Below are 22,039 nucleotides of genomic sequence, written 5' to 3' on the forward strand. Positions count from 1 at the left end.
ATGTACAGATAAACTGAAGTTTAATTAAGATTCAATATATTCCAATAATTGTTTGCATTTGCACTGTACAAACCAAACAGGTGAAGGTGAATTTTATTGTTCAATTTTCATTTACAGTTTACATACAGATCTTTACCTTTTCACCTCAAACAAATTATAATCATATTTTACACCCCACCCAAAAGGCCATCATTTAACATTATCACTGACAAAGATCAGACAATGGTTTAATAATTTTTGTTTGTTTGTTTTGTTGTTGTTTTTTTAAATCCTGTTTAGTAATAGTAATGCTTCAAATATGTAGCAGATTATTTCAAATCAGTTATTTCAGGAGTCAAGAAAACCATCCAATTTCTCTAGCAGGCAATGAATAGTCTTTTGACACACTGTATAAAAGAATCAGACTGCAAAAGAGAGGTTCATGAAAGATAAACACTGAACCAATTTATTGTCAAAAAATTGTTAACTTAAAGCAATCATAAAACCTGATTAAAAACTACAGAAACTTCTGGTAGAAAAATCTTTCATTTCACTTACCTGGTAATTCTTTTTTTTTTAATGTACCAAATGGTAATGTGTCACAGAGAAATGGGGCAGTATACTAATGACATTCAGAACTGGTCACATCCCACAACACATGTTAATGAGCACAATACAAAATGCAGTGATAATGTTAAATGACTCAATTACTTAACCACTGTAAAAAATAAAATACTATTCTAAATTAGAAAATTCTCAGCAAATAGGAAAGAAAAGTGTTATATACAAATTGGATATCAAAACAACAAAAAAACATTATAAGCAACATATGCTAAACTGTACAAGCTGCAGCGAACAGGACTCACATACCAGAAACAAAACTGTATTAAGTTATGAACAAACTATTTACTAGTTTAAAAAATGCAGTAATTAAGTCGAGTACAAAGATAACTGTTCATAATTTAAGGGCATAAAGTCAGTTGATTTTTTTTTTTTTTTTTTTTTTTTTTTTATAGCCAAAATGTTTGAAATATGTTGATTATAATCAATTGTGTAGGCATATATACTTACTATATGCAGACAAAAACAATTGGGTCAATGGGTATAGACACACCCACAGAAACATGTAGACTCTCACAGCTTGCTTACATGCCGATTTAAATGTTAGTAATGTTGATTTACTAACAATAAGAGATATATGACTGATGACTCAACCTGACCTTTTAAAACATGATAAAGGCAAACGTGCAAATAATGGTCACATTTTAATAAGTTTTCAGTGAACTGAAAAAAATGGATGTTTTTAAATTAACCAAATACAACTGCTTCAATATATTCAGAACTTGTGTAACAGAAGCACACATATTTGCATGAGGAAATGAAAACACCCTGAAAGCCATTAGTCTCCATTTTTTGTGTAATGTTGTATTTCAACACTACAAAAAAAGTGCAGTTTCAAAAGGACACAATCTTATTCTAGCAGTGATTTCTGTAGTACACTGCAGCAGTAAACTCTATTCCAATGCATTCTTTAAAATTATTGTAATATGATTTTTTATGAATTATATTAATGCACCATGTGCAAAATAAAAAAAATAAGTTCTACTTGGGTTGTGCAGAACAGTCGAGGCATTTTCATAAACAAAGCATGCAAATCAAGCTAGCCCTTACAGTACATCTGCATTTCAGCAAATTAATGAAAAAACAGGGCACAAATGTTCCTTTCGACTATTCATGAATTCAAATCAGCAATTAAATCAAGATCAGGAAACTGGACGTATTTCAATGCGTTAATGGAATTTTCAAAAAAACTAAACAAATCTTTTGGTTCCAGTATGCTAAAAACTAAATCTGACAAATTGCAGTATTCCACAATTAGTAGAAACAGTATTGCTTAAAGCAAATTACTGAATTCTAATCCTGCAAATTATACTTTTATTTTGCATAATGTATTGACACACACAAGCGCCACAGATTTCAGGGTAAGAGTGTTTTTATTTTCCTGGGGAAAAACTGACCAGAAACACTGGTTTACAGCTTTGTTTACAGATACATTCTGTCAGTCTGGTATCTCCAATGACCTTTCCTAGTTACAAATACTGCAGATTTAAAAAGGTCACCTGGAACCAGTTTTTCCAACAATTAGCTAACAAAGCAAACAAAATGTCTAATCCAATACACTTTAATTTTACCGTTTACACACCCAAACATGTTTTTTACACTGGCATTGTACTCCAGTAGTTTTTTTTTTGTTTGTTTTTTTTTTTATTATTATTGTAGTGAGAAAGCAAGGGTGGAATAATTTACATACCCCAATTTCAGGTTATAGTCATGCATTTCATTCCAGGGCAAATGAAATCTATATTCTAGCAATTTTTCCCAAATTACATGAGTACACTTCCCAACTATCTGCAATCTGTAGCAAAATGTGCTCCAACGACCAGGCAGACGCATTACAATACTACAACAGACATGCACAAATAAATCTCAATCTGTGGTAACCAAAAACCTGGCTAGAAAGCAGAGCTTTATATGACAAATATTCACTAATCAAGAAACAACTAGTAAGAAATTATTCATCAATAATGTAGGCTGTGTATACTTGTTTAATACAATAAAAAGCATTCATATATTTCGTAAGTGCAATCAATTAAAAGCATTAATGCAGAAACTAGTTTTAAACTTAATCTATCAGATCCTGTAAGTGCAATATTCATCCAAAACTGAACATCCTGGATTAAAAAAATTATCTGCTTATCATAAACAACAATACATTCTACAGTACCTTTTAGCAGAGAAAGTAGCAGAGTCTGAAAATGACTATGTTTGACTACATATAGGAAATGGCTCTTATTCATACTGGCATCTTACTTTGCATACTAACCCACTACTGGTACTTTTCTGGTCATCTGACATCTCCTGATGATTGCTACATCCCCTCAGTCCTGTCACCCCCTTTCTTTAATATCCAAGAATTCTAGTTACACAATGGTGCCTGGTTTATCCAATTCTTAGTCATCTCACATTTAGCAAGGCAGTCTGATGTACCACAACATAACATACCATTATGACCAAATGCGTGAAATTAGTATTTGCGCTCAAGACTGAGGATTTTTTTAAAGAAACAAAATGTGACACACATATTTGCATCCCCCAATGAATATTAGGGCAATATGTTAAGTTAATATTTAATGGATCATCCACAAGAGTATTTGAAGGGGATAAATATTAAGCCATTGGATAAGGCATGAGGGCAAGGGGTAGAGTATGAATTACTGCACAGCCCTAGTCTTCCACAGACATGATACATCAACACTTCTGACCTATTTAGATAAAGATGATGTAAAAATGACACTCTGAACAGTCAAGAGACAAAAAACACAAAGTTATCAAAAGTAATCAAGACTTAGACACTACTAGTTAATAGCCCATTTTTTATTGAGCAGGACAATTTACCATTATACCAAATATTTATGAGATGTTGAAATTGAATGCTTCTGGATCTAGACCATATGTAAAAAAAGGTTGACATAGTTATATCTTCTGTATCCAACTAAGGCTAAGTCTGATGTTAGTTTTCTGAGCAGGGCTAACACAATATGAGAACTTTACAGGTTCCATATGCACCAACTTTGAATCAGAGATTTCCATAGCGAAAAGACAGACGTTAGAATTCACAATGAGAAGTCAACTACTAACCCACACTATGGTCCATCCTGCACAACCCCAGTGTCTTGCTTTTATCTGGTATAATAAACTCTGTAGTAGACTGTTTTTGACCTCCACAATGAGTAGGAGTTGTCGAATTTTAGAAGGTAAACCCCTCTCCCTGGGTACTGGTGGCTGCCTGCGTATACCTCCTCATGGCAGTCTCTCCTGTACACTGGCACAATCTCATCCACCTGAGGCTTGTTGACATTCTTCTTAGGTTTTTCTTCTTCGCTTGGGTTTTCTGCTATAAACAAAACAAAATGCACCATTATATACAATTACATACTGAACCAATAAAAAACAAAACAGTAAAGTTTTTAAAACAGTAGTCTTAAGGTTCTATATAAAAGACTGAACTTTGTAATTTATTACTGGTTGGTGTACAGTCTCATAATCCATTGCCTTGGTACATGACAGATATATAAAGCCATACTTTATCTTTAATGTACTGGACTATAAACTATGCATGCTTCTACTGTGCAGCCTCCATCTGCACCTTTAAAATAATTTTCAACATGTGAACATCAAAGCTTGTAATTCTTACCTTCCTCCTCCTCCTCCTCCTCACTTGACTCGCTGACATGAACACTAACTGCTGTGTTTGGAGAATCTGTCCATTCAAAATAAACTCCAAAGCCAATGTCATAATGATCTGTTGCAAATTCCCAAAACAGATAGGACCCCTCTTCATGTGTAGGAACACGGACTGTCACCACTTCCCCTCGACCCACTGTGATCACCGAGTCTGCGTCCTGTTGGATCTTCTCCTTGAAGTCTTTAATTTGTGGCCTGGTCCACATGGAGGGAGCAGCTATAACAGGGGACGCATCTGTCAAAGGGATATATAAAACAAAAAACATTTTAAGAAGCTTTTAAATTCTTTTTTACAACACTAACCCAGAACTTGTCAACGGGTAGCAAGGTCTTGTTTTCAGTTTTATCCCACTTGTATTAGGCTACCCAGAAGATTGGTCTCAATCACACTACAAAATATAAATACAAATAAATCAACTGCATTCCTAAAGACATACAATGGAGCCCCAAGCTCCAAACCAGAACAGCTTCCAAAACACCATCTACTCAGGAAGTTATTCTGGAGTGGATAGAAAGTGTATTAAGCAATAGAGTATAACCAATTATATTTCCCCTCTAGTATGTGTGTGTATTATATATATATATATATATATATATATATATATATATATATATATATATATAAAAAACGAGAGAGAGAGAGAGACAAAATGTGTTATGCTCTAAAGACCTCCATTTAGACATTTCAGGAGATGTACATTAGCCAGTCTACCTTTAGCATTAAGCTACTATATTGCTACAGATATTGTACCTTTTGGTCCATTTTCTGACACTTCCTCACCCGACTCTGGCTCAGGCTCTTTTTCAAAGCTTTCTGTGTGAGAATTGGCCTGTCCATTCACAGCTGGGCTCTCTCCTGGATAAACTGCATGGGCCTTTGCTGCCACTGCTGAGGCCACTATTGCAGCTTCCTGTTGCTTCTGTAGGGCTGCCTGAAAAAAATGTAAACAAGTATATTTGCCAGTTAGAATCATGGTAAAGTTTATAGTTTGAAAGAATTTAAATTTAACATTTACCATTTGATCAGTGCTCTACTGTGGTAGATCATTAAGATCTTTATGTGGACCTCTCTGGTTCGAGGAAGTGACTGGTGGCTGAAGCCTTATTTTTTTCACAGTAAAAAATAGCTTATTTTGCAGCATTTCATGGTCTAAAAACAGATATTTCAAGATGTTTCATGATTAAACATATTTAAAAAAGCAGAGAAATTGCATCGTCACATTCTCAATTTATCATTTTCTTTATTATACAACAAATATTCCTAAATATAGAAATGCTTACCTGAAAAACAGTAAATGCTAAATTACAGAATATTTCATTTTTGATGTCCACATAATTTCACTATCAGTGAATTATTAAACAAAATAACAAATATTTTAAATAAAAACATATAAAATGTCCTCTTGTACTGGACAGAGTGATCTTTAGCAGAAATATTTATGATCTTTAATGCAACTGGTCTCTCTCTCATTAAAGACCCAGCAGCTCTATGCAGTATGTCAAACATTTAACGGAAGCAAATTTGGCTGCCAGGTTCCTAAATGCAGTGTAACAGGAAGTGCATCAATAAGGCAAACGTTTGCTGTATTCATTTTGAAGTGATAAGCATTATATTTACACTATTCTTTCAGAAACTGGAATTTTCATAGGGAACTACATATTACATGGCAATGGGTACACTTAACAAAAATCGAAAGAAAAAAAGCTTAAGGTTTATGACCCTTTTTTTTTTTTAAATTTAGTATTAAAGCTGGTCACATTTCCAAAAATGAAAACTATAGCACCTAAACTTTTCAGATTGAATGTTTCCTTCTTAGTAAATCAATTTGTCCATTTATTGTAATCTCAATTATAATTGGGTAGAAAAATCATTGTACTGATTCAGAACAAATTCTAAACCAGATCCCCAATGCTATTTATAGGGACGAGAGACATTCCACATGGCAAAATAGAAAAATAAACTATTCAAGTCAAACTTGTCTGACTTGTATAGGCTGGAGTGCAGTATATTTTTCTAATTGTTTTCACTTACAATGAACATGTTGTTTAGTCTTCACATTTTATTTCTGTCCAGAGGTTACAGTCCTTCTATAGAATGAGGTATTCAACACAGGATTGACTATATAAGTAACTGGTCTATACTACCCTACCAAACTGTACCTGCTGTTGTGCCAGCTGGACCTGGTAGAGCTGCTGCATGTACTGCTGGTAGTGCTGCTCCTGGAGCTGTCGGATCAGGATCTGCTGCTGTTCAAAGTTTCCTGGGTACTGCTGTGCTGCATACTGCTGGAACTGCACTGCTGTCTGAGCATTCAACGCTGCCATGATCTGCTGTCTGAAAAATTCACAATACAATAGGTACTATATATATATTCTTTGTTTTTCTTTCTTTCATGTATTTAAACTCATTCACAGAATCAAGGGATGACAGACTAATATATATTCAAATGGCAAATCTGCTCTGCTACTTTTAATAATATACTGTAAATTGCTTCATATCTGCAACGTCACTCTTTTTTAATATTGTCACTCTGGTTGACTATAAAATCGTACAGACTTGGCAGACATGACAATGTTGCAAATGCTATTAGGAGATAATGACATTACTATTATTTCCACTTGTGTGTCAAAAGTCAAAGTTTAGGCAACATATGAAGACTCACTTCTGCTGCTCCATGCGCTGCCTCTCTTCCTCGATCTGCCTCCTCTCCTCTTCCTCCCTCATCCTCTTCTCTTCCTCCTCTTGTTGTCGCTTCTCCTCCTCCTGCCTCACTCGCTCCCGCTCCTCTTCCTCAAGCCGACGGCGCTTCTCTTCCTCTTGTCTGAGAATCAAGACCTAGCATATTGAACTCAGTTTCACAAAAGTCGAGGCCTTAATAAAAAAATAATCTAGGTTGCTGAAACCTGCCCTACCATCTTTTTAAACCCTATCACAATAGTAAACAGTTTCCAATACACAAACCCAAAACATTATCTTCATACCAGCTTTAGTTATTTATACTAGTGTATCCTACAATGTAGAATCACCTGATTCTCAACCCAAGTCCACAAGTACCCTAAACCCAGCTTTTGTTGTAAACATTTCATTACTAGTTTTCATTGTTAACCCTTTGCAGTCCATTTATTCAGCACTTGTCTAGCGTGCCAGGTCCACTTTATTTTCACATACTCTGTTTATTTTACATGCGCTGATTAATCCCAACCCCCCCCACCTCCCATTTCGCTGTATTTTTCACATACCTCTTTATAGACGTGCATACTGATAAATCCTCTCCTGATCACTTGTTTTATCACCAAATTCCTCAATAAAGTGATCCAAGTCATAATTTTATTACTACCTCAAATAAAAGCTCTGTAAATGTCTGTGATATTCTTTGAGTGCTGCATGCAGAAGCAGCTATTTCTTTTGTTATGTCTGTGTAATCTTTGTAATGCATGGGTCTGAGATACGCCCTTTTTTTCAGTTCTTATCAGTCTCACTCAGCCATTCAAAGGTTTTCTCGACTTTTTCCGGAGAAAAAACAACTAGAGACCTGTGCTTTAGGTCTTTTTGATGATGTCAGACCGGGTCCGACATCAGACTGGAAAGGGAAAATTGTAATGTCGGACTTAGTCCGACATACGACCGCAAAGGGTTAAAATATGTTTAGTATTCCAATTTTAAATTGTATTCTTTACATACTTTGTATTGGGTACATTAGCTTTGTATAATACAAGTCATGGTCTTACCTTTTCCTTTCCTGTTCTTCCTTTTCTATTTTATGAGAGGTAACATATGGTGCAAATAAATTGCAACATTTATTTAACAATGTCACAAATTCCACCATGGCATCTTCTTTCAACATGTTTCCCAAAGATGCCCATTCTTTCCTGTTAAGAATGAAAAAGATAAACAATAAAAGGCAGGGCTTAAAAATATGTCCACCATAGAAGACAATGTGTTGGATTACTGCAACTATTTTCATTAAAATGTATAACAAAGTATGGTAATCCAGATACTCCGTTCAGCACCCAAATTCTGTATTCCTGAAAGCATAGATGTGATTGATAACGTGTGGATCAACTAGCATCTACCCACATATCTGACATGACTAAATCATACTAGATCAATACATTATATTGCATAAATAAGAAGCAGGCCCCATCATCTGCTCTGGTTGTATCCTCATTTTATGGTGCGAGTGTCAGGTAAAACAGTTGTCGCATATCAGTTCAATGTGGTTACAGTGCCTACAGAAAGTCTACACCCCCTTTTGAAATTCAGCTTTTGTTGTCTTATAGCCTGGAATTGTTGGATAAGTGCAATAGCAATCCTAAATTAGCTCAGGTGTAACCAATCGCCTTCAAAATCACACACCAAGTTAAGTGGCCTCCACCGGTGTTATATTGTAGTGATTCACATGATTTCAAGATAAATTCAGCAGTTCCTGTAGGTTCCCTCTGTTGGCTAGTGCATTTCAAAGCAAAGTCTCAACCGTGAGCACCAAGGAGCTTTCAAAAGAACTCCGGGACAAAGCTGTTGAAAGGCACAGATCAGGGGATGGGTATAAACAAATATCAAAGGCCTTGAATATCCCTTGGAGCACGGTCAAGAAGATTAAGAAGTGGAAGGTGTATGGCACCACCAAGCACCTGCCTAGATTAGGCCGTCCCTCCAAACTGGATGAACGAGCAAGAAGGAGACTGATCAGAGAGGCTACCAAGAGGCATATGGCAACTTTGCAAGAGATACAGTCTTTTATGGCCAAGACTGGTCAAAGTGTGCATATGACAATAATATCCCAAGTACTCCACAAATCTGGCCGGTATGGTAAGGTGGCAAGAAGGAAGCCATTACTCAGGAAAGCCCATCCTGAATCCTGTTTGATGTATGCAAATAACACTCGGGAGATTCTGTAGCCATGTGGCAAAATGACCAAAAGCACAAAGTCAAAGCTACACTGGAGTGGCTAAGGAACAAAAAGGTAAATGTCCTTGAGTGGCCCAGTCAGAACCCCAACCTAAATCCAATCAAATGTGCCATTACTTGAAAATTGCTGTCCATCAACACTCCCCAAGGAAAATGACAGAGCTTGAACGGTTTTGTAAAGAAGAATGGTCAAATACTGCCAAATCTTGGTGTGTAAAGTTGGTAGAGACCTATCCCAACAGACTCACAGCTGTAATTGCAGCCAAAGGTGCTTCCACCAAGTATTAACCAAGTATTAGGTGGAGATTTATCCAATTACGATCTTTGAGTTTTGTATTTTTAATGTATAATTTTTTTCTCAATAAAAACTTTTTTCCCCTTAACAGTGTGGAGTATGGTGTGTAGATAAGTGCAAAAAATCCTCATTTAAATGCATGAAACTGAGGCGCTGACACAACAAAAGGTGAAAAAAGTTCAAGGGGGTGTAGACTTTCTATAGGCACTGTATGCTGTCAAAAAAAGCCCTGACCATTGGATTCTTACCTTCTGTCATTTCCAAGTACATCAAAAAACCCAACCTCAGGACAGACATCCGGATTATAAGGACCAAGTAAGACTTGTTTGTGGAGGGCCACAAGTCTTAGTTTTTCTTCATATGAGGGATGGAAGGCTTTACCATCTTTCTCTGTAAACAATTAAAAAAATATATATATGTATGTATGTATGTATGTATGTATGTATGTATGTATGTGTGTGTGTGTGTGTGTGTGTGTATGTGTATATATATATATATATATATATATATATATATATATATATATATATATATATATATATATATATATATATATATATATAAACAAACTGAATAAAGTCCAGAATCAACAAGCTCTAAACTGTGGTGGTTGGATAAAACCAATACAGCAATACATATGCTTTCCATTTAATTGAAAATCTTGCTTGTAATACACTTGCAATGTGTAAAGGAAAACAGCCATTTATCCAATGTCATCTTTGCAGTGTCTACCTTTTTGTGTATAAACATAATTTCAAGTCTCCTATGCCTCCACAGCATTTAACACTTGAAAGAAATAAAGTTAAAAAAGGGTAGTCTATTGTGACCAGGATGGCTGGTGGTAACATCAGACCAGGAAGTTAGACAACAGTACTGGCGTTGAATGTGCTGGCGGGCAAATTTTATCAATGACACATTTAAACAAAGAAAACACTGCAAAACAGAAACACAAAGCAGTGGACGAACCCCAAACAGGACCTATATGGATGGCTAGATATCTCTCTCGATCTAAATTTAAAGCTTATATATGCCTAATTTAAAGCTTATATATATATATGCCTAATCCATTGCCATAATAAAACAGTATTTTGCATTTTTCATCAAGTGATTGATTTTGCTGTCCTGCGTATATGGTTTCTAAAATAAATTATAATGTCCCCCAGTGTTTTCCAAAAAAAGGAAGCTACTGTAAAAATTAGATTGAGATTTTTTTTTTTTTTTTTTTTTTTTTTTTTTTTATAGGAAAAAAAGTTAAATACAGCCAAACAAACTTGGTCTTGGGGGGAGCATCCCACTGAAAAACACTTGGTCCTTAATTGGGGCGAGACATTACATATCACGATGCATGTAACCCCCACCTCTCAATTTTTTTAAATCAAGAGACAGACCCAATTCAACAAAATCACATGTATTTGAATTAACAATATTCCGTATACTTGGGTTTAAAGCAGTTGCATTTAAAAAAAAAAAAAAATTAGCAAATGTTATTTTACTTAAGTAAATACAATTACTCAGTGTCTCTAGATGTCTTTGGCTTATCAGACCCAACTTGGAAAAGTGTTTCTTCACACACCCAAGAAAGAAAAATCTCTCTCTCTCGTGGAGGATTGTGGGAAGGGCTTGCAGAGAGGTGGAACGCCGGTGCGGTAGGACCGGGAAATTTAAAACTTTATTTATTTATTTATTTATTTATTTTTATTTATTTATTTATTTTTGTTTGTTTGTTTGTTTGTTTGTTTGTTTGATAGTTACTTAGTTGTTCTTTTTGTGTGTTTGTTTGTTCGTAGGTTAGTGGTGTGTGTGTGTGTTTGTTTGTTTGTTTGTAGGGTGTTTGGAGATCCCGTTATGGGGTCTCGTTCAGGAGGGCTGGGGGCTCTCACCCGCCGACACGGGGTCCGTTGCCTGCCTGACCCCGGGGTTTCGGTGGAGGAGTGCCTGCTGGCAGTAGGAGAGGTGGTGGGGTTTGAAAATATTATGTCGGCGTCAAGAATGAATAAAGCGCTAGTAATATTTTTAGTGGAGGTGTCTCTGGTACACAAGCTGGTAGAGGAAGGATTTACAGTGAAAGGTGAATTTGTTCAGGTTTCCCCTCTAGTAACCCCGGTTACGAAAGTTATTATTTCTAATGTGCCTCCGTTTTTAAAAAATGAGCAATTAGAAAAGAATTTAGCTCGTTTTGGTAAACTGGTGTCCCCGATTAAGGGAATCCCGCTGGGGTGCAAAAATAACAGTGTTAGGCACGTCATGTCGTTTAGAAGGCAGGCGTTTGTCTTACTAAATGATCCTAACCAAGTCATTAATGTTGCCTGGAATTTTAACGTGGAAGGGATGAATTGTGTAGTTTTTGTCAGTTCCGAAACGATGAGATGTTTTTACTGTGGAGAACAGGGACACCAGAGAAAAGCCTGCCCGAGAAAAGAGGCTAGAGCGGAGACAGGGCAGGATCAGGGCGATGCTGGCGGGGAGGAAGTCGGGGGTGTTGGGGGTGAGCGGGAGGAAGAGTCGGCTCCCCCAGCGCAGCCGCAGAGCGAGCCGGTGCTGACCGAGGAGGGGGCGATCCAGAAGGAAACCGGAGCAGAACCACCAACACCACGGCCTCGCACAAAGAGACCCAGCCGCAGCCTGTCACTGACGGGTTCGGAGGATAATACCGCTACTACTGAGAATGGTGAAGAATCATTCAAGGTAGTAGCGAAAAAGACACGAATTCAGCGGAAGGCTGCAGAGCTGCCGGATGGCAGAGCGCAGCCAGTGCAGAACTCCGAACCCGTGCAGACAGGGAGACTGCGGGCTCCAGGCGGGGCGTCAGTCCCTCCCAACGCGGAGGAAGAGAGCACAGCGCAGGGTGAGCCAGGCGCGGTGCAAGACTCTCCGCTAGCTGAATCTCAGCCGCCTGAAATAGTGCCGGCTGTAGCAGAGACCGGTGTCGGGGAGTCGGAGGGAGCTGCGGAGGAACGGATTCTCGGGGGCGAGCGAGAGGACAGCGCGGATGAGATGGAGGGGGAGCTCTCTGACTCCTCGCTTATCTCAGACATCCCTGATAGCCAACCCGTCAGTAAGAAAAAGTTATACACACTTGAGCAGGTAAATGATTTTATGATAGAAACAAAAGGGAAAAGGGGAGTAGAAATAGAGAGTTTTTTCCCTGATCTAAGGTTATTTCTCCACTCCGCTCACGTTATAACAAGGAAAGCCACAATAGAAGAATTTGATCAGCCAAAACGTTATAGATTAAAAAAAATTGTTCAGAAAATTAAAAAGGATCTTAAAAGTGGTTCAAAATCTCTTGTTTAAAAATGGCTGTGTTTTATGAAACGTCTTTTATTACTTGTTTTAGTGTGTTAGTTTTTTTAGCTATGATGGAAAGGTGCGTTTTTATTTCTTTTAATCTAAACGGCTGCAGACAGTCTTTTAAGAGGGCGCAGCTAGTCGGGTTTTTAGAGCAGAAGCAGGCGGGGGTGGTGTTTCTGCAGGAAACGCACTCGGATCAGGAGAATGAGGAGGCGTGGCGAGCGGAGTGGAAGGGGCTGTGCGTGATGAGTCACGGCGCTAGTACCAGTGCAGGAGTAGCCGTGCTTTTTAAACCCAGCCTGGGGGCAGTTTTACTAGATATAGATGAAATCGAGAAAGGGAGGATTTTAAAAGTAAGAGCTAGGCTGGGCAGTACAGTGTATGTTTTTATTAATATTTATGCCCCCAATAGAGGGGGCGAACGAATTTTATTTTTTAAGAAATTAAAGCAAGCTCTTTTTAATATTAATAATAATGATGTGGTGGTAGTAGGAGGAGATTTTAATTGTACTGTTAATTTTAATATTGATAGAAATAATGATGAACCACACCCTCAGTCCTCCAGAGAGTTGGCTGCATTGTTAGAGTCCAGTGACCTGGTTGACATATGGAGATGCCTGCACCCCAGTTCAAGACAATACACCTGGTCTCAGTATCACACAGACTGTGTATATAGAGCAAGACTAGACCGGTTTTATACTTCAAAAAACGATTTAAATAAATTTATCAAAGCAAGAATCATCCCCAGTAGTCTCTCTGACCACCACTGTCTATTAATTACAGTATTAATTCAATCAGAACCCCACAGAGCATCTTACTGGCATTTCAATGTAAAATTATTACAAGATGTAAAATTTAAGCAACAATTCAAACTTTTTTGGATAATTTGGAAAAAAGAAAAAGCACAATATAAAGATTTAAGACAGTGGTGGGACATTGGCAAAATACAAATTAAATGTTTTTGTCAACAATATACTATAAATGCAACCAGGTCACTGAACACAGCCGTGAGAGAACTGGAGTCCAAAATCCTCCTCCTAGAGGAAAGGTTAAATTCAGAATTTAAAGAACAGACCCTGGAGAACCTAAAGGAGCAGAAAATCGCGCTGGGGAGCTTGCTGAAGGAAAGAGTGAAGGGGGCGATTGTGCGTTCCAGATTCATGGAGTTGAGAGACATGGATGCCCCCACTAGTTTCTTCTTCAACCTGGAGAGGAAGAGAGCGGACAGTAGACAGCTGTGTTGTATCAGGACTCCTGGTGGGAAAGAACTGCACACCCGGGAGGAAATCAGCAGAGAGGCGGTGCGTTTTTACAAGGAACTTTATAATAAAGAACTGTGCAACATAGAGGACACTGAGCGGCTGCTCCAGGGGTTACCCAGCCTCAGTGAGAAGGAGCAGATTCAGCTGGACGCACCGCTGACCCACCAGGAGATGACCGCCGCTGTCAAGCAGCTCTCCAGCGGAAAGGTTCCCGGGATCGATGGACTGCCAGCAGAATTTTATAATAATTTCTGGGATATAATGGGGGAGGATTTGCTCCAGGTTCTGAGAGAGAGCCTCAGCCACAGGGAGCTGCCTCTTAGCTGCCGTAGGGCAGTGGTTACACTGCTGCCCAAGAAGGGAGACCTATGCCAGCTTAAAAATTGGAGACCTGTGTCAATTTTATGTTCTGATTTAAAGATTTTATCCAAAACAATCGCTAATAGATTAAAAAGTGTTATTGGAACTGTAATACATATGGATCAAACATATTGTATACCGGGTCGCTCTATTTTTGATAACTTGTTTTTTATTCGAGATTTTTTAACTGTAAGTGATATTTGTGATTTTAATGTAGGAATGGTCTCCCTGGATCAAGAGAAGGCTTTCGACAGAGTCGACCACACCTACCTCTTTCATACACTGGAAGCCTTCGGGTTCGGTCCTGGTTTTATTTCTTATATTCGGCTTTTATATTCCAACATTTTTAGTATTTTAAAGATCAACAATGGGCTGAGTCAGCCCTTCCCAGTGTGCAGGGGTATAAGGCAGGGCTGTGCCCTGTCTGGTATGCTGTATTCACTGGTTATAGAGCCCCTGCTGCACCTGCTGAGGGTCAGGCTAGCTGGATGGACAGTGCCCTCCTCGCCCTCCACACCCTCCTCTGCCACAGTGAAGGTGTCTGCCTACGCAGACGATGTGACTGTGTTTGTGAGGGGGGATGCAGATGTCCAAGCGCTGCAGCAGACTCTAAATGAGTTCCAGAGAGCATCTTCTGCCAGAGTAAACTGGGCAAAATGTGACACCTTCCTGTCAGGCGGCTGGGATGAGGGCACCCCTCCTTTCCTGCCTGAGGGGCTGAAATGGAACAGAACAGGTATTAAAGTGTTGGGGGTGTACCTCGGAACAGAAAACTACATGAAAAAGAACTGGGAGGGTTTGTTGGATAGGGTGAGGGGGCGGCTGCAGAGGTGGAAGGGACTGCTGGCTCAACTGTCCTTCAAGGGCCGGGTGCTTGTTATTAATAATCTGGTGGCCTCTAGCTTGTGGCACAAGCTGGTATGCTTGGACCCACCCCAGGGCCTGGTGAAGGAGATCCAGAGAGTGTTGCTGGAGTTCTTTTGGAGCGGGAGACACAGTTTGAGGCCGGCAGTCCTCTACCTCCCTAGTGATGAGGGGGGGCAGGGGCTAGTCAGCATTGCCAGCAGGGTGGCAGCCTTCAGACTGCAGGCGGTTCAGAGACTCCTGTACACTGAGGAGGAGGCTCATTGGAAGAGGCTGGCCTGTTTCCTTCTTAATAGATTTGGGGGGCTGGGGTTAGGAAAACACCTGTTTTTAATTGAGAACACCAGTTTTAGTAAAGCAGGACTTCCTCCTTTTTATCAAAGTATTTTAAAAGCCTGGCAGCTGGTGAGGGTGGAAAGGGATGTGGAGTCCTTGACAGGGCAGGACCTGTTTGAGGAGCCCCTATTTTTTAATCCACTCTTTCCAGTTAAGTTCCTCCAGTCGATGACGCTCTGTGCCAGTTTTTTAAAAGCAGGTGTAACCAGGATGGTCCACCTGTTAAACCTTGAGCTCTCCTGCTGGCTAACTGCCTCCCAGCTAACTGCACAGCTAGGCTGGCACTCAGAGAGGCTTGCAGAAAGACTGATGGGTGAGTTGAGGGGCAGCCTCTCCCCGCGGCTCAAGGCAGTCCTGAGGGAGGAGTTGTCCAGAGGCACAGAGCAGAGACAGCTTTCCTTATTTCCAGGGATGATCGTGTCACCAGCAGTAGGTGAGGAAGGTGAGGGCGGTGGAGAGAATGGAGGGACTTTGCTTAAATTGCAGAATGTGGAGGAAATTATCTTTCACACAATGAATGGAAAACAGATATACAAATTGTGTGTTAAAGCCACAGAGTATAGTAGGCTAAGGGGTCTGGTAGACTCTAAGTGGCGAGCTTACTTGGCTGTAGAGGAGGGGCACAGGCCGGTGTGGAGGGTGCTGTACAAGCCGCCTCTCGCCAAGAGAGTGGGGGACCTGCAGTGGAAGATTCTACACTGCATTGTGTCCACAGGCAGGTTTCTCCATAGAGTGGACCCCAGCATCAGTGAGCAGTGCGCTTTTTGCTCAGCAGAGGAAACTCTCTTTCATGCCTACAGTGAGTGTGAGAGGCTGCGGCCACTTTTTAATTTACTGCAGGGAATCCTGAATAATTTAGGGGTCGTTTTTAGTAAGGAGCTTTTTATTTTTGGGGTTCTATACAATTTTAAAATGAAAAACAGGTGTGTTCTTATTAATTTTTTATTTGGACAGGCAAAATTGGCTATTTTAAAGACAAGGAAAAATCAACTCTCTGGTTCTGGACTGACCAGTTTAGTGGTTCAGTTCAGGGTGCTCGTGGTCAGCCAGATCAGAGTAGAGTTTGAGTATTTTAAACTGGTCAGTAACCTGGAGGACTTTCAGGAGAGGTGGTGTGTGGGAGACGCCTTGTGTGCTGTGAGTGAGGAGGGGGAGCTCCAGTTTTTGTTCTAATTTTATTTAATTTTTGTTTTACAGTGTTTTATTTTTGGCTTTTATCTGTTTTCAACAAAGAAAAAAAAACACTGTTTAATATTGATTTTTTAATGATCCTTTTATTTTGTTTAAAATCTGTTTTTAAGGAGAACACGATATATTTTAGGATTTTTTAAATTTTGCTCAGGCAGTAGGAATCTTAACTTTTGTTGTGTTTTACCTTTATTTGAATTTTAATGGATTTTATTTGGAATATTTAAATAAAGGATCTTAAAAGTCAAAAAGTCTCTCTCTCTCTCTCTCTCTCTCTCTCTCTCTCTCTCTCTCTCTCTCTCTCTCTCTCTCTCTCTCTACAGGACGTCTTCAATTTTCTGAATTCTCCTAAACATCTATACTATTTACTACAGTCATATTAGTCCTTCCAGGACCTTTGAGGTGCCAAGGATTTATAATTATCAGGTTTGTCAAAAGGTCTTCCTTTGAAGCAAAGGTGTTAAGGTGTACTACTTACAATTATGTTGTTTTTTAGATCCTGAAAAAATTACCTTGATTAGAAAACTAGTAACAGTATCTCTGAATTTGGAGTCTTATAGTAATTACTTATGTGCCTGTACTGTTAAAATAAGGCATTGCTATATTTAAAATAAACAAGTATTTCTTGACAGTTTGTCACTCAAAACAATAACTACAAAATATTTACAGACCAGTTTGCCAGGCAATACTCTCTTACTCTTTTGATACAATACCTTAGTAGGTGATTAGGAATAAACCCTTGATACTTACTTAAAAAAACAAATACAAAATTCAAACATTTAATGTAGCCTACTTCTGCTCACTCAAGTTAAACAACATATCTAAGTGTTCAATTAAACTGAAAACCATTTATGTAAATACTGTTCTGAATAGTGCTGGAACAAATATCCAAAGATACTCCTGGGGCACCCTGGCTGTCAGCTAAGATCAGCCCCACACACTGGTGAGTGTTGCCATTCACGCTGTTTGCTAAGTAAAAGTGCTATCTATTTTGGAAGACAAAAGTTGTATGCTGGATTCTTATGCTTGGTTTGTCTTTTCTTGGCAATATCACATTGCTGCTTGTGTATTCAGGCAGATGTCTTTATTGTCTTTTTTAGGCAGTCACGTTGTTGTTTGTGTACTCGGATAGTCAAGTCTTGTCTGTGATTTTAATTATACACATCACTACAATGCACAGAGTCTCACATTCGAAGGAATATGGTAATCCGTTTTGAAAAAGCCAGATTCCGAAATCAAGCTGATATCAGGAGACCAATAACAATAGAACTCAAACAACAGAGGCTTAACATTGCTCAGGTAGTTTGCAGTCAAAATCAAAATTAAACAAATAATTTATTGTTGTTGGGTTTTTTTTTTTTTGTTTTTTTTCTGAGATCGCGACTTCACATCACTGACCACTGCGCACAGTAAAAGATGCAGTGCTTGTTTGTTTTTTTGACACTTTCTGTGTTTTCTTTCAGTAGCAGATGAGAGCTTCCTTTTTCAATGACTGAGCATTTAACTTGTTGATTTACAATATGAAATACTTGTGCTACAGAGATTACGTAGCACGTGGTCTTGTTCAACCTTTTTCAAAATACTTCCATGCAATCTAATGAAGGGCACCCACCTCCCTGTCAATTATCAGTGAAGTGACAATTCTAGTGGCTGATCACTTAACTTCCTCTCTCTCAAATACCGTACCAAGTTTGCACATTTTGCCATTTGTTTTTAGAAATGAACAAGTATTTGAAACTTGTTCAAAGTATTGGAGTAGTAATTTTACTTAGAATACTCGTATATTCGGACTCACCCCTAGTTAAATGGCTGGGGTATTCCTTTTTTTACAAGTGCAAAATACATAAGAGGCTAATACGGTTAATAATGTTACAGCATCGTGGAATGCTTGCTGTTTAAATATTCCAGTGTATTCAAAAGGTCATTGCCACCAACCACAAAATTAAAATAAAACTGGTAAGATTTACCACTTAGTTTAATATACAAATATGTATTTCGTACATATAAAAAGAGAACTCTGGCGTTTCGGACAGCTTCAAATACTACCAATTACAAGGAATCTCTTAATTGTTATATATAACAAAATAACACAGAAATACTTTTCTTGAGGCAGACTTTTTATAAGTAGGCCAGATGTTTTACATTCAGGGGCATCTTAGAAGTGCTCTATAAAATGTGAACAAGGAATGAAAAAATGAAGCCCTGTTGTTGAAGCTGATTCACAAGGTACTTCAAGAAATGCCTTGATGAGGTTCTTGCTTGGATCAATAAACAACCAAATGAGCCAAATGGACCTCCTCTTGTTTGTAACATTTCTTATGTTCTTAAAGTCACACACATCAGAATACCTTGTGAACAGGCTGGCTGTTGGGTGACTTCTCACCACTTAGGACCACAAACAGTCAGGACTGCAAGGTATGCAAAGCGCTGATGCTTGTATTAATTGTAAATAAATAAAAGGTTATAACAAACAGACAAACAAAACACTAACAAAAAACAACAAGTACCGTGCTGGTGCTTCCAGCACAAGTAGCAATTTTACTATTCTCTAATTCTCTCCTCTCTCAAAAAAAATCTGCCTTTCCCTCGTTTTCCTTTTGTATTTATACTCTCATTAGTATCCAACCTAGTAAACTCAGCATCCATCAGTTCTTGCGGAAGCATTTTTTCTCCCACTGCTAATTAAAAAAAATAATTATGTAGTCGCCAAGCTAACAATTTCATCCCGACGGCTACAGTGAAATTGGAAGTTTAGAAGACCATGTGTGCATGAGAGTATATTAATTATTGTGGTTACTAACTCATAGTTAATGTGCAATAGCATTAGGCAAACACATTTAATTGATTTTATGAAAGGTGTGTACTGCACAGGGTCAAGCCTTCCCTCTCTCCCTTAAAATCTGCTTTCCTGATATCCTGGGAGGCAAATAGGCATGAATACTAAATGCGTCACCAAAGCCTCACTGTTGAACATTCAAGACCAAAATATTCAGCCAGCTAAAAGCCATACTTTTGCATATCCAAACTACAGCAAAATGCATCTCTGCCAAATAAGTTTTTCAAAGAATATCTGTAACTCATGTATAAAAAATGTCATAAAAAAGGTTTAACATTGAGTTATTGCCAATATATTTCCTGAAAACTAATTTAATTATTGACACCTAAGCATTAGACCTTTTATGTTGCAGATTTTAAAAAAATCAAGTTATATATATATATATATATATATATATATATATATATATACTATATATATATATATATATATCAGTTGTCTTTATTAGATCAGCGTTCTACCCTGACACTTAGTTAAATGTTAAATGTATTAAACGTAAAATTATATAACTTTTAAAAATTACTGGGTAAGATATCCATTCCAAAACATTGTTAAATTAGATAATTAAATTATACCTTCGTTTACATTATTGTGTATATCACAATGTGATCTGAATTTTAAATTATCTGGGCCAAATTCTACATCCAGCAGCAAAATTAAATGACAACTCTCAAGTTATTGGTTGGATAAGCAACTGAATTAACTGAATAAAACAAAACTGCACATTCTAACATTTACTATGCGACGTTTATGTCAAAAGTTACGTTTTGTGTCCTTAAACATAAGCATGAGAATAAAAAAGGCTGTATGATAGAACACTTTGTAAAAAAAAAAAAAAAATACCTTTAAAGAATTTAAGAGCCAGGCCATAGAGCTCCTGAAGAGAAAAGCCCCATTTCCTTTCCATGGTCTTGGCAGTCTCTCCCTCCCCTTTTTCTTCGGACAGGTTCTCTCCTTCTCCCTTTTCTGGAACGGTGTCTCCATAACTCTCGTTTTGCTCCAGCTCTCCCTCCGGATCGGGGCTGAGTGTTAGCCCGTCAACTGAGACCTCTAACCGGCTGGAGCTGCCACTGTTGGAGTCTGAGATCTGCACCTCCATCGCCATCATACTGAGTGTCACACAGCAGCCACGTACCAACTTCCGTTTAATTTCTTTGCGCAACTTCCGGGATGTGGCGTAGTACGATGCGAAGTTTGGAAAGACAAAACTACGACTGTTTGGTTACTAAGCAACCAAACCTGGGAAGTTTCAGAAACGTGTAATTTTTGATGCTGTATAGAAATTTGCAAGCTAGCCCCCACGCTTTAGTGAGTTTCAGTTTCTTGTGACAAATTATTTACTTTTCTTTATATGTAAACCACACGCAAAGGGAAGATACGGACACACAAAATGACTTGATATACAGGATTTTGTAAAGAGCCGTTTTTTTTTTTTTTTTTCATCAGGGAAATACGCAAATTCGACGTAGTAATGATACGCGTTTAAAAGTGGGCATGCGCAAATGATTTTGGGTCAGAAAACAAGAACATTTTCATAAAGTGTTTTTTAAAGTTTTGTATATTCAGCTAATTTATGTGACTAACTGATGAGCAACAAATCTAAAATTCTATACATATACGATTTTGTGGGTGAACTACAGTTTGTCTTGTTTGTAGCGATTTGTGCAGTAGTGAATCACAGCATTGACGGCGTACCATTTACTGTCGTTACACGGGTCAAGTTTTGGTACACATACCACATTCTGACGATGTACCACTTTCTGGCCCTTTACTGGTATAAAAATTACTACTAAAGTATAAAATATGTTGTTTTGCAACATTTGTAGAATGTGTGTAAATGCAAAAATGAAATACATGACATGTACATTCCTAAACTACTTCATGTTGCATCATTTTCAGTCGAGATGGGCAAGACAGCAAATCGAATGTTTTTGGAATGGGAGTAAACCAGACATGCGGTTGGAAGGTGCTTCCCTATCCAAGACTGCATAAATGACAGATGTTTCAGGAGGAATAGTCTCAAAAGTAGTAATGACTGAAGGATTAAATAAAACTTAAAGATTGCATTAGCACTGTCCTGGCTGCCAAAACTCTACTGACAGTATTAAGGCATATGTTTCTGGTTGTTTATTCCGACTTCTGGTCCTGTAGGTCTATTATTCCCAGCACCATTTGGTTATAATATTGCAACAATCTGTGCATTTGTGTTGTACTGTACTTCGGTGTATTCGCATTTACGTGCAGTGTGTGTTTTATGTCGTTCCCGTAGTTTGTAATTATGTTCTCTTCCCACTCTGTATTTCCCGCCGTTGTTCAACTCTGTATCTGTTGCTGTGTGACCCTGGCCTCTGCGCGGGGGCATGTTCTTTGTCTCCCCTGTGATTGGCCCTTCCCGCTGTATCAGTCATGTAGTG

The 22,039-nt window shown here is 38.4% G+C and overlaps 1 protein-coding gene across 2 annotated transcripts; it reads right to left on the minus strand.

Moving 5' to 3' along the window:
* Positions 1 to 3: 3 nt before the first annotated feature.
* Positions 4 to 20,754, minus strand: LOC121317133 (Golgi resident protein GCP60-like). Of its 2 annotated transcripts, none has more exons than XM_041252761.1 (8): positions 20,469 to 20,754; positions 9,737 to 9,878; positions 8,014 to 8,154; positions 6,948 to 7,106; positions 6,445 to 6,619; positions 5,036 to 5,216; positions 4,235 to 4,519; positions 4 to 3,931 (listed from the first exon to the last, which is right to left on the minus strand). In XM_041252761.1, exons 1-8 carry the CDS (start codon positions 20,731 to 20,733, stop codon positions 3,720 to 3,722), a joined length of 1,560 nt encoding a protein of 519 aa, XP_041108695.1. In that variant the 5' UTR covers positions 20,734 to 20,754; the 3' UTR covers positions 4 to 3,719. The 2 variants fall into 2 exon arrangements, with proteins under 2 accessions (XP_041108695.1, XP_041108694.1); XM_041252760.1 differs by having other exon boundaries at positions 4 to 3,934.
* Between the last annotated feature and the right edge of the window lie 1,285 nt (positions 20,755 to 22,039).

This window comes from Polyodon spathula, chromosome 6 (assembly GCF_017654505.1).
Source record: "Polyodon spathula isolate WHYD16114869_AA chromosome 6, ASM1765450v1, whole genome shotgun sequence".
NCBI classification, from domain to species: Eukaryota; Metazoa; Chordata; class Actinopteri; order Acipenseriformes; family Polyodontidae; genus Polyodon; species Polyodon spathula.

Excerpts from the sequence above, each read along its gene's own strand:
- LOC121317133 (XM_041252760.1), bottom strand. The coding sequence starts at position 20,733 with ATGATGGCGATGGAGGTGCAGATCTCAGACTCCAACAGTGGCAGCTCC. Across the intron at positions 7,107-8,013 it reads GAAGAACAGGAAAGGAAAAG|ACAAGAGGAAGAGAAGCGCC; the intron begins GTAAGACCATGA and ends CTTGATTCTCAG. Across the intron at positions 5,217-6,444 it reads TCCAGCTGGCACAACAGCAG|GCAGCCCTACAGAAGCAACA; the intron begins GTACAGTTTGGT and ends CATTTTTTTCAG.